We start from the raw sequence: 11,052 nt of genomic DNA on the forward strand, positions 1-11,052 counted from the left end.
CAGAGAGAGAGAGAGAGAGAGAGAAGGACACAGGGAGAGAGAGCAGAGTGGGCGCGCCAGGGCCTCCAGCCACTGCAAACGAACTCCAGACGTGTGCGCCCCCTTGTGCATCTGGCTAATGTGGATCCTGGGGAATCAAGCCTCGAACCAGGGTCCATAGGCTTCACAGGCAAGTACTTAACTGCTAAGCCATCTCTCCAGCCCCTTAACATATTTATTTATTTATTTATTTATTTATTTATTTATTTATTTATTTATTTATTTATTTGAGAGTGACAGACACAGAGAGAATGACAGATAGAGGGAGAGAGAGAGAATGGGCGCGCCAGGGCTTCCAGCCTCTGCAAACGAACTCCAGACACGTGCGCCCCCTTGTGCATCTGGCTAACGTGGGACCTGGGGAACCGAGCCTCGAACCGGGGTCCTTAGGCTTCACAGGCAAGTACTTAACCGCTAAGCCATCTCTCCAGCCCTAACATATTTTTTAATGAAGGTAACAACAGAACCTGCACCATGGGATTGTAAGAACTCCATGCAGTATGCAAAAGTTCTTGACACAATACCTGGCACATACATGTTCTCCATGAGTACTAGCTTAGAGGAATGACTTAATTTGAAGGGAGAAAACTTAAGTCAGTGGGGCTTAAATATTTTAATATATGCTTGATAAAACCAGGTACACTCCTTACAATGCACTCTTCCAGATACAAAATGGCCTGGGTATCCAAGACCTCACAGTGCCTGGCACTACCTAAACAAGACCAGTACAATAGCAGGAAAAGAAAATGACATGAAAGCAAAAGAGACTGATTGAAAGGGGGAGGAGATATGATGGAGAATGGAGTTGTGAAGGGGGAAATGGGGTGGGGAAGAATTGTCATGGTTTATTGTCTATAATTATAGAGGTTGTCAATAATAAAAATTAAAATTTAAAAAAATAAGGTACTTGTAAGAGAAAATATAAGAAAATTTCTATTGTGGGAGGGTGGGTGAGGGGGATGAAGTCTCAGTATGTGGTCCAGGCTAATCTTGAAGTCATGCTGGAGCCATTCTTTAGCTTAGAAGAGTAAGTATTCACTCTTCTCACTGGCTATCCTGACACTACAGTACAGCTATGGGCCATCACAGCTAGTAATATCTACCTGGTACATAAATGTGCTGCCTTCAGGCCTTTTTTTTTTTTTTTTTTTTTTGATTTGCCTATTAAGTTGACAGCTGCTCACAAATTAACACACAAAGATCAAAATTCGGGCTGTGAGGGTCTAGACAGATGGCTTAGCAGTTAAGTGTTTGCCTGCAAAGCCAAAGGACCTAGGAGCCACGTAAGCCAAGTGCACAAGGTGGCACATGTGTCTGGAGTTCTGCAGTAGCTGGAGTCCCAGTCCCTGATGCATCCATTCTCTCTATCTGGCTCTCTCTGCCTGCCTCTGTGTGTGTGTGTGTGTGTGTGTGTCTCATGGATAAATAAAAATAAAAATAAAATTTGGGCTTGCCTGCAGAGCCTAAGGACTCACGTTCAATCCCTCAATACGCACATAAAGCCAGATGCATAAAGTGGCTTCACATCTGTAGTTTGTTTGCAGTGGCCCTGGCTCCCTCTATCTATCTATCTATCTATCTATCTATCTATCTATCTATCTATCTATCTATCTTTCCTTCCTTCCTTCCTTCCTTCCTTCCTTCCTTCCTTCCTTCCTTCCTTCCTTCTCTCCTCCCTCCCTCTCCTCCCTCCCTCCCTCCCTCTCTCCCTCCCTCCCTCCGTCTCTCCTTGCAAATAAATAAAACGTTTTAAAAGAATAAGGGATCAAAATTCCTAGGATTGGCACAGCTTCAGATACAGATTATCCTTTCTATCTGAAAGATCGTGAAGTTTTATAAAAGGAACACATGTCAGAACTGCAGAGACACCGACAGTGAATACAGGAAGCTGGATGGGCACGTGAGGTGCTATGCTACACAGGCTGGAGTGGAAGTGACTAGGGGGGGTTCAGAGAAAACTACTTCTGTCATCTTTCGTCTCCTCAACCTGATATTTTTGGTGTTTGTTTGTTTGTTTTGAGGTAGGGCCTCACTGTAGCCCAGATTGTCCTGGGATTCGCGAGGGTGGCCTAGAACTCACAGCGATCCTCCTACCTGTACCACCACGCCTGACTTTTCCTAAACCTGAATTTTGTTACTGCATTCTTTCCTTTTCCCACCGGGAAACAACACAAGACTCAAAATTCTCCAAGGAGAAGAGGAACACAGGTAGTCATCGCATACAGAAATGGCCTTCACTACATTTTCAAGTAGAAGGTGACCGGCCGCGACCTCACGCCCCACCCCTACTCTAGACCCTCGGACTCGCGCGGCCAAGCCCGGCACGGCCCCTCCTCGCTGCGCGGAACTCGGAGGAAGCGCCGCTCGCAGAACTTCCGCCGCAAGGAGATGACGTTTCAACCTCTTATTGGTTGCTGCTGTAATATTCACTCTTCTCATTGGCCAGTAGTGTTCCGTGAGGTTCGGTTGAGACACTTCTGTTTCCGGCGTGGACCCGTAGTCATGATGCCTGTCCGAGAGCTACGGATCTTGCAAACTGCGGGCAGGTGGAGTCGCGGCCTTCGGGTAGTACCCCAGTCCCGAGTAAGTGTGACCTTCCTCTGCCAGCGGAAACCCAGGGGTTCCAGGAGGAGCTCTGCCCGCCAGAGGCATGCTCTCGGCAGTGCCTCTGCTCAGCACCTGTAACCTTTTCTGCCTTACTGCCATCCTTTCTTTTCTGACCAGCAGACACTTGCCGCTCTTGTGCCAGGCGTGACGCAGATAGATAATCAGTCCAATTTTCTGGGAAGGGAGCCCCATCGTAAGCACCCTGGCATCATGCATCTCCCGCACGTGCGGCTGCCGCCAGCCCTGGCTAACGCCGCGCAATTACTGCTGCTTGGTGAGTAACTGCTGGGAAAGGAAGCCACCCAAAAAAACCAAAGGCCTCCACGCGTGTTTACTTACCCTTTCTATCTGGGCCCACAGAGACTACAATGCCCAACATCGAGAAGCAGGTGAAAGCCCTAACTAATTATCTCTGGAGTCGACATTTACCAGTAGAAGCAAAAGAGTTGCAAACACGAGCACTGTATCTTGAGAAAAAATTCCTGGAAAATACAGGTAGGATTTCATGGTAATTAAAGAGTAAGCCAGACTGAAATATCACTGAGAAATGAATAAAGAATGATTTCACTCTCAAACAGGTGTTACCGTTTCTTGATGTTCTAGCAACAGCAGTTATTACACTGACGATTTTAGAAGTTAGCTTTATCCAGTGATTACCCTTGAGGATTGGGTAAAGGTCAAAAAGATCTTTGGCAAGCTGGAGAGATGGCTCCACCGTTAAGGTGCTTACCCGCAAAGCTTAAGGACCTGGGTTGGATTCCCCAAGTACCCACGTAAAGCCGCATGCAGTGGCTAGGGGTCCTAGCACACTCATTCTATCTGTGTCTGTCTGGCTCTGTCTCACTCTCTGCTTGCAATTTTTTTTTTTTTTTAAATAAAGCAGATGGGCTGGAGAGATGGCTTAGTGGTTAAGGCACTTGCCTGCAAAGCCAAAAGACTCGGGCTTGATATGTCAGGGCCTGCTTCAGCCAGATGCATAAGGTGGTGCATGTGTCGGAAGTTTGTTTGCAGCAGCTGTAAGCTCTGGCGCATCCATTCTGTTATCTCCGTGTGTCTCAGTCTGTCTCGCACTCTTTCTCAAATAAGTAAATAAAAATAAAGTATTTTTAAAAATATACTTGTTTCAGAGGGAAAAATCGTAAATGGGTGCACCAGGGCTTCCTACCACTGCAAACTCCAGGTGCTTACACCACTTTTTGCAGCCAGCTTGACATGGGTACTATGGAATTGAGCTCAGGTTCTCAAGTTTTACAAGCAAGCACCTTTAAAACACTGAGCCGTCTCTCCAGCCCTGTTCTGTTGATTTTTTTCCCCCCTTGCTGCAAATCCACAAGATTTGATTTGTGTTTATTCTGGTGAAATAAAGTCCATGAGTGGCTGGCTGCCCAGTCCTTGAGACCATCTTCAGGAATAGAAAAATGAGTATGATTCAAGTTATTTTTGTGATTGTGAACTGCATATTGCAGACATGCTGTTTATTTGTTTTGTATTTCCTGTACTTCCTGTAGTACGTGATTGAGGGTCGGTGTCAGTATATTTTTGCTAGAGTGCAGAGCTAAACATCCAAAAGAGTTAAGACTGTCAAGCCCCTTCCCTTCCTGCATGAACAGTGAGAAAAGGATCTCCAGGGCTTCAAGTGCAAATGAACTCCAGATGCATACATCTTGTGCATCTGGCTTACATGGGTACTGGTGAATCTAACCTGGGTCCTTAAGCTTAACAGGCACACGCCTTAATGGCTAAGGTATCTCTCCAACCCTATAGTTTTAAATTCTTACCACACTTCTCTTTTATATAAAACAAAACTTGTATACTCAGCTTCCATGAAAAACTGCTGTCAAGATACTATCCAATGCTCTAGCAAGAATGGTGGGGATTGCTATTTTCTAAATGTTTTCCTCTAGGTTGGCTTCTTTTGAGATTTAGGGTTTTCTTGAGTGGAAATGAAGTAGTATATTATATTGGGCTTGATCCCTATCTCTTTAGGTCCTCACTTCCAGCCCTTGTTCTCACCCCAGACTCACCCCTGACAGAGGAGAAACTTCACCGAGCAGTATTACAGACCCTGCGCAAAACTACATACCACTGGCAAAAACTGAAGTAAGGAGCGTGAAATAAACATTGAATTTGCAGAGTTGAGAGAACACTTACATAATCAACTTGTTCTTTGTGAAGCTACCTGACCCCTCCTATGTTAGAGAGTTAAAGAGTTAAGCTCATCTCCAAAGATTTCATTTCCTAAAAGCTTAGAAGTTATTTATGGGATTCAGGTTATTTCCCGGTGGTGGGTATGACTCTCTGATTTTCCTGGCAGCTACAATGAGGAACTGAGCCTGGTATATATGGCAGCAAGACTGGATGGTGGCTTTGCAGCAGTCTCCAGAGCATTCCATGAGGTGAAAGCCCCTCAGCTTCCAAGCTGAACCCTTTTATTATTGGCTCCTTTATCTGTAAATCAACCTTTTGTACTGGGGATTCTGGAATGTTGTGTATACTTTTTTATTTTCAAGGTAGGGTCTTGCTTTAGCCCATGCAGACCTAGAATTCAAAGAAATTCCCTGGCATTTTCTTAAGCTCTAATAAGGCTAGTTATCTTCTTTGGGATGTTACATATTTCTTCAGATCCGGGCTCGAATTCCAGAGTTCCAGCCACAGACTTTGATGGACTTTGGCTCTGGTACTGGAACTGTTACATGGTAAGTGACTCTTCAGCACTGTCTGTGTCTGGGGAATTGAACCTGGGTCCTTGGGCTCTGCAGGCAAGTGCCCTAATCACTCAGCCATCTTCGCAGCCCCAAAATCTGGTGGTGGTGGTGTTTTTGTTTTGTTTTGGTTTTTTTCAAGGTAGGATCTCACTCTAGCCCAGGCTGACCTGGAATTCACTGTATAGTCTCAGGGTGGCCTCAAACTCATGGCAATCCTCCCACCTCTGCTGGGATTAAAGGTATGTGCCACCACACCCAGCCCTAAATCTGTTTTTTGTTTGTTTTTCAAGGTAGGGTCTCACTCTATCCAGACTTAACTGGAATTCACTAGGTGGTCTCAGGGTAGCCTAAAGTTTACAGCAATCCTCCCTCAGCCTCCCAAGTGCTGGGATTAAAGACATGTGTCACTATACCTGGCTCCAAATCAGTTTTTGGAGTCTTGCCTTTTTTCAGGAGTTATGCAATGCAATAAAAATATAATAATGCTGTTATTGTTTCTGTGTCAACATAGCATCTGATTCCTCAGGGGTGAGATTGGAAGTAGATGGGTTTCTTGTAGAAATGACTGTCATGAAATTAATAGTCTTCATTTTGCCACCTCAGGGCTGCTCACAATACTTGGGGCCACAGCCTTCGTGAATATGTGTGTGTGGACAACTCTGCTGCCATGTTGCGTTTGGCAGAAAAGTTACTAAGAGGTGAGAACAAGATATAAGATAGGGCTTTTCAAACGTTGAGGAAGGGCTGGAGAGATGGCCCTTGCCTTAAGACACTTGCCTGTGAAACCTAAGGACCCAGGTTTGATTCCCCAGAACCCATGTAAGCCAGATGCACGAGGTGATGCATGCGTCTGGAGTGAGTTTGTGGCTGGGGCCCCTAGCATGCCCATTCTCTCTCTATCTGCCTGTCTCACAGATAATTAATTAATTAAAAGTTCAACCTTAGCCAGATGGCTTAGTGGTTAAGTGCTTGCCTGTGAAGCCTAAGGACCCTGGTTCGAGGCCCGATTCCCCAGGACCCATGTAAACCAGGTGCACAAGGTGGCCCATGCAGCTGGAGTTTGTTTGCAGTGGCTGGAAGCCCTGGTGCCCTTATTCTCATTCTCATTCTCTCCCTCTCTCTCAAATAAATAAAGAAAAATAACAACAAAAAGTTGAAGCTAAGAAAGCAAGGAAGTACTAGGAAGTTTTTTGTTTTTGTTTTAATTGGGAAGTAGAGGAGAGGGATAAAAAATGAGATGAAACTGGTCCTTTTCTGGTATTGTGGTAAAACAGGGAGTTAGAGGCCTTTTTGAACCATGGATATGTTGGATAAAGCTGACAGGTTGGAGAACTGATACTCTCCCTGCCAGAGGTCAATGTTGAGTGTCTTCCTCAGTTGTTCTCAACCTTATTCTTTGAGACATTGTCTCTAGCTGAATTTACAACTCACTGATTCATAGACAAGCTAGCCAGCAAGCCCCAGGAATTTCGTCTTTGCCTTGCCTGTCTGAGATTACTCATGTCTGCCACCACTCCCAGCATTTTACACTAGTGTTCAGGTGTCTGGACTCAGCTCCTCATGCTTGCATAGCAAGAATGTTAATCACTACACTGGGCATGGTGGTGAATGCCTTTAATCCCAGTACTTGGGAGGCAGAGGTAGAAGGATTGCTTTGAGCTACCTCAAGGCCACCCTGAGGCTACATAGTGGATTCCAGTTCAGCCTGAGATAGAGTAAAACCCTACCTCAAAAAAAACAAAAAAGGAAAGCTGGGTGTGGTGGCGCACGCCTTTAATCCCAGCACTCAGGAGGCAGAAAAGTAGGAGGATCACCATGAGTTCAAAGCCACCCTGAGACTGCAGTTAATTCCAGGTCAGCCTGGACCAGAGTGAGACCCTACCTCGAAAAACCAAAAAAAAGAAGTTAATCACTTAGCCACCTTCTAAATGTCTCCCTGCTTTTGTTGTTGTTTTGAGGCAGCATCTCACTCTAGCCCAGGCTGACCTCAGACTCATGGTGATCCTCCTACTTTAGTGTCCCAGATGCTGAGATTACAGGCATGAGGTACCATGCCTACTTCTCCCTGTCTTTTTAAATATTATACTACATGTTACTCTCAACTGGTGTTTTTACTTACCTTTGGGCTATGTTTCTTCATTGTATAGCTGTCTGGTTTCTACATATGGTATAAACTTTTTTACACACTAATAGTTGCCACATCTCTTGTTTCACAGGTGGTTCAGAAGCAAATGAGCCTTCTGTTCCAGGTGTTTTTTTCAGACAGTTTCTACCTGTATCACCCAAGGCAAGTACAGTGTTGAAGATACTGTAAGTGTGGAATGCAGCAAGTAGCAAACTGGCCTCCATCATTGAGTGTTAAAAGATAAAGGTGGGGGCTGGAGAGATGGCTTAGCAGTTAAGCACTTGCCTGTGAGGCCTAAAGACTTCGGTTCAAGGCTTGATTTCCCAGGACGTACGTAAGCCAGATGCACATGGGGATACATGCATCTGAAGTTCATTTGCAGTGGCCGGAGGCCCTGGCGCACCCATTCTCACTATATTTGCCTCTTTCTCTCTGACTGTTGCTCTCAAGTAAATAAATAAAAATAAACAAAAATAAATTTTTTAAGATAAAGGTGGGCTGGAGACATGGCTTAGCAGTTTAAGGCACTTGCCTACAAAGCTAAAGGGCCGAGGTTCGATTCCCCAGTACCCATGTAAATCCAGATGCATAAGGAAGCACAGACATCTGGAGTTTGTTTATAGTAGCTAGAGGCCCTGCCCCCCCCCCCAAATACGGGGGGGAAAAAAAAAAAGATAAAAGGCACTGGAGACACTAGCCTGGTATTTACAGAGTAGGTTTCTGGGTCAGCCTAGACTAGAGTGAGACCCTGCCTTGAAAAAAGGATATAAGGACACAGAAGAAATTCTACAGCAAGCATTGTGGTGAATGCCTGTCCAGCACTTTAGAGGCTGAGGCAGAAGAATCACTGAAAATTTGAGGCTGATACGGGCTTTGTAGTAAGATGGAGGTTGGGGGCTGTAAGGCTAGGAGGTGGTTGTGGTTTAGGATAAGGAGATAACCCGGTGTGTCATATTCTTTGTCTTTGTCCTCAGGTCCAGTTTGATGTGGTGGTATCAGCCTTTGCCCTAAGTGAACTACCCAGCAAGGCTGACTGCACTGAGGTACTTAAGACCTTGTGGCGTAAGACAAACCATTTTCTGGTGAGCTGATGCCTGTTTCCCTGTGAGTTTCTTATTTGTTTGTTTTAATATTTTTAATTTTTATTTAGTTATTTAAGAGAGGCAGATAAGAATCGGTGGGACAGGGCCTCTAGCCACTGCAAACAAACACATGTGCAAGCGCCTTAACTGCTATGCCATCTCTCAGCCCTCCCCCTAAGTTTTAAAACAGCTTCCTAGTTTTCATGCCTTTCCTTCTCTCACTGTCTTCATTCTTGAATGTTTTTCTCCTTTATAGGCTGTGCTTTAGGGTCTTCACCCCCTCTTACACATAATGCCCATTTCTTTTTGTAAGTGTTCTTAAGAGAGCTGCTGACATTTATGCTTTCATGTAATGCAGGGCTTATTTTCCTCATGTGTGAACAGGTATTGGTGGAAAATGGAACAAAAGCTGGGCACCGACTTCTCATGGATGCCAGGGACCTGATCCTTCAGGTAACATTCCTTGTCCTTCAGACCCCCACCTCTGTCACCAGGTACTCCTTGGAAACTGGAGAAGGGACTGTAATAGGGACTCTGGGAAGCAAGGTACACAAGGTAAAGAGAGGAGGAGTTGGCAAATGAGGGCCTGTGGATTACATCCAGCCCCCTCATGTCTTTGTACGAGCCATCGTCATGCATGTGCTGCCTACTCTCCCCTCACTCCACCTCCACCCTCAAGGCAGGGTCGTGCTCTGACTTCAGGATGGCTTCAAACTCACCATGATCCTCCTATCTCAGCTTCCCAAGTGCTGGGATTAAAGGCATGTTCCACCCAGCTTGCCTACCGTTTGGCCCTTTAAAGGAAGTTTTTTTGTCCCCTAATTGAAGGCATTGCTGAGCCAAAAACCTTGAACCAAGAACCAACATGTAGTCATAAATTTAATTGTCCTGGAATGGGATTGTTTTTAAAGCCATGTTCATTGTTATTAGAATTTTTAAGAGTCCTCCAAAGTTTATCAAGTACAGAAATTGAATTATGAAAATAGATCCTGAAGACCTAACTTTAATTTCTTTGGTTTTTAGGGAACAGAGAAATCACCTTCAAAGCCCCAACCTAGCTTTGTCTTTGCCCCCGTGAGTATCACTTTCTCCTGTGCCAGGACACAGCTGAACCCAGGTATAGCCAACAAAAGAGGATGTAGCTAAACCTCATGGATTTCCTTCACCTTGCTCCAGTGCTCCTTTTTTCCTGGCCCTGCTTGACTCTACTTTGATTTTGTCTTTATGTGTTACAGTGTCCCCATGAACTTCCTTGTCCTCAGTTGACAGCTTCTAAGCCTCTGGCCTGTAGCTTCTCCCAGGCTTACCATCCTATTCCCTTCAGCTGGGTATGTATTCTGTTAATGATGCAAGAGGTTTAAAAAAAAAAAAAAAAAAGCAGCTGGGGGGTGAGGGGACTACGAAATGGGAATAGCTGGAGAATTCCTAGAGTAGCCTGGAGAAATTAGCACATGCATGTGCATGGTTTACAGCTGATGGAGATTTGCCATGTCTTTTTCCTCTCAACAGTCCCTATATTCTTTTATATATTACTTATTCTTGTTTTAGAATAAGAAGCCAAAGGAGGAATTATTCTCTATGGTGATCCTGGCCAGAGGCTCTCCAGAGGAGGCAAATCGCTGGCCCCGTATCACTCAGCCTGTCCTTAAACGGCCTCGCCATGTGCATTGTCACCTGTGCTGTTCAAATGGGCGTATGCATCATGCTGTCTTCACAGCCCGCCGCCATGGCAGGTGAGGAGATGTGACCAAAGTCAGTGGACTGTGGCAAGAAACTGTAGCCCACATTGACTTCCCTTTCCAATTCACTAGAGATTTGTATCGATGTGCCCGCGTCAGCTCCTGGGGAGATCGTTTGCCTGTGATCACACCGTCTGAGTTTCCCGTCCCCAGAGAAGACCCTCCTGAATGCTGACATGTATGAGTAACAAGGATTTCTGTCCATTGCCCTGCCAAGGCTGAAGCTACCTGGTCTCTAGGAAGATGTTTGTGGGGTTTTGTTTTGTTGGTGGTGTTTGTTTTTTAAAATACTACTAAATGCAGGTTTTTTAAATAAAATTTTTAAAGAATGGAAATGGATTTTATGATTCTTTAAAAAAAATATAAGGGTCAGTTGACCTGGCCTATCTTGTGATGAAGAGAGTCTTGAGGTTTTTCAATGTCAAGTTTCCCACACAAAGCTCAGGGTCCCTATCTTCTGTAAGAACACTGCTTCTAGGGGCTGAAAAGATAGGTCAGTGGTTAAGGGCACTTGCTTGCAAAGCCTACTGGCGAGGGTTTGATTCCCTAGCGCCCACATAAAATCAGACAAAAAGTGGCAAGCATCTTGCATTCCTTTGCAAGAGAGCCTGGTGCACACGTGCACAAGTACTGCTTCTACCAGAGACCAGAGATTACTGGGAAGATAATCGGGATAGTGGGGAAAGCTGCCCTCTGGCCCTCCAAGAACTGGTTCAACAGGCCCCAAGGAGCTAATGTGGGCCAGCTGAAAAGGG

At 45.2% G+C, this 11,052-nt stretch overlaps 1 protein-coding gene across 3 annotated transcripts; it reads left to right on the top strand.

Annotated features, from left to right (window-relative positions):
- The first annotated feature begins 2,514 nt into the window (after nt 1-2,514).
- On the top strand, nt 2,515-10,632 carry Mettl17 (methyltransferase like 17). 3 transcript variants are annotated; one of them, XM_045156558.1, is made up of 14 exons: nt 2,515-2,622; nt 2,767-2,920; nt 3,007-3,141; nt 4,665-4,746; nt 4,961-5,042; nt 5,269-5,342; nt 5,955-6,049; nt 7,568-7,638; nt 8,451-8,558; nt 8,943-9,011; nt 9,582-9,632; nt 9,794-9,886; nt 10,107-10,291; nt 10,370-10,632. In XM_045156558.1, the coding sequence occupies exons 1-14, from the start codon at nt 2,542-2,544 to the stop codon at nt 10,470-10,472; spliced, it is 1,383 nt and encodes a 460-aa protein (XP_045012493.1). In that variant the 5' UTR covers nt 2,515-2,541; the 3' UTR covers nt 10,473-10,632. The 3 variants fall into 3 exon arrangements, with proteins under 3 accessions (XP_045012493.1, XP_004672409.3, XP_045012494.1); XM_004672352.3 differs by having other exon boundaries at nt 2,531-2,622; nt 2,764-2,920; XM_045156559.1 differs by having other exon boundaries at nt 2,531-2,622; nt 2,764-2,920; nt 8,451-8,519.
- The last annotated feature ends 420 nt before the right edge of the window (nt 10,633-11,052 follow it).

This window comes from Jaculus jaculus, chromosome 8 (genome assembly GCF_020740685.1).
Source record: "Jaculus jaculus isolate mJacJac1 chromosome 8, mJacJac1.mat.Y.cur, whole genome shotgun sequence".
In the NCBI taxonomy this organism is placed as follows: domain Eukaryota; kingdom Metazoa; phylum Chordata; class Mammalia; order Rodentia; family Dipodidae; genus Jaculus; species Jaculus jaculus.

What these genes read in the sequence shown, in the direction of transcription:
- Mettl17 (XM_004672352.3), top strand. Translation starts at nt 2,542, where the DNA reads ATGATGCCTGTCCGAGAGCTACGGATCTTGCAAACTGCGGGCAGGTGG. An exon ending in CCAGGGACCTGATCCTTCAG is followed by an intron (nt 9,012 to 9,581) that starts GTAACATTCCTT and finishes TTTGGTTTTTAG; the next exon opens with GGAACAGAGAAATCACCTTC. An exon ending in ACAGCCCGCCGCCATGGCAG is followed by an intron (nt 10,292 to 10,369) that starts GTGAGGAGATGT and finishes CCAATTCACTAG; the next exon opens with AGATTTGTATCGATGTGCCC.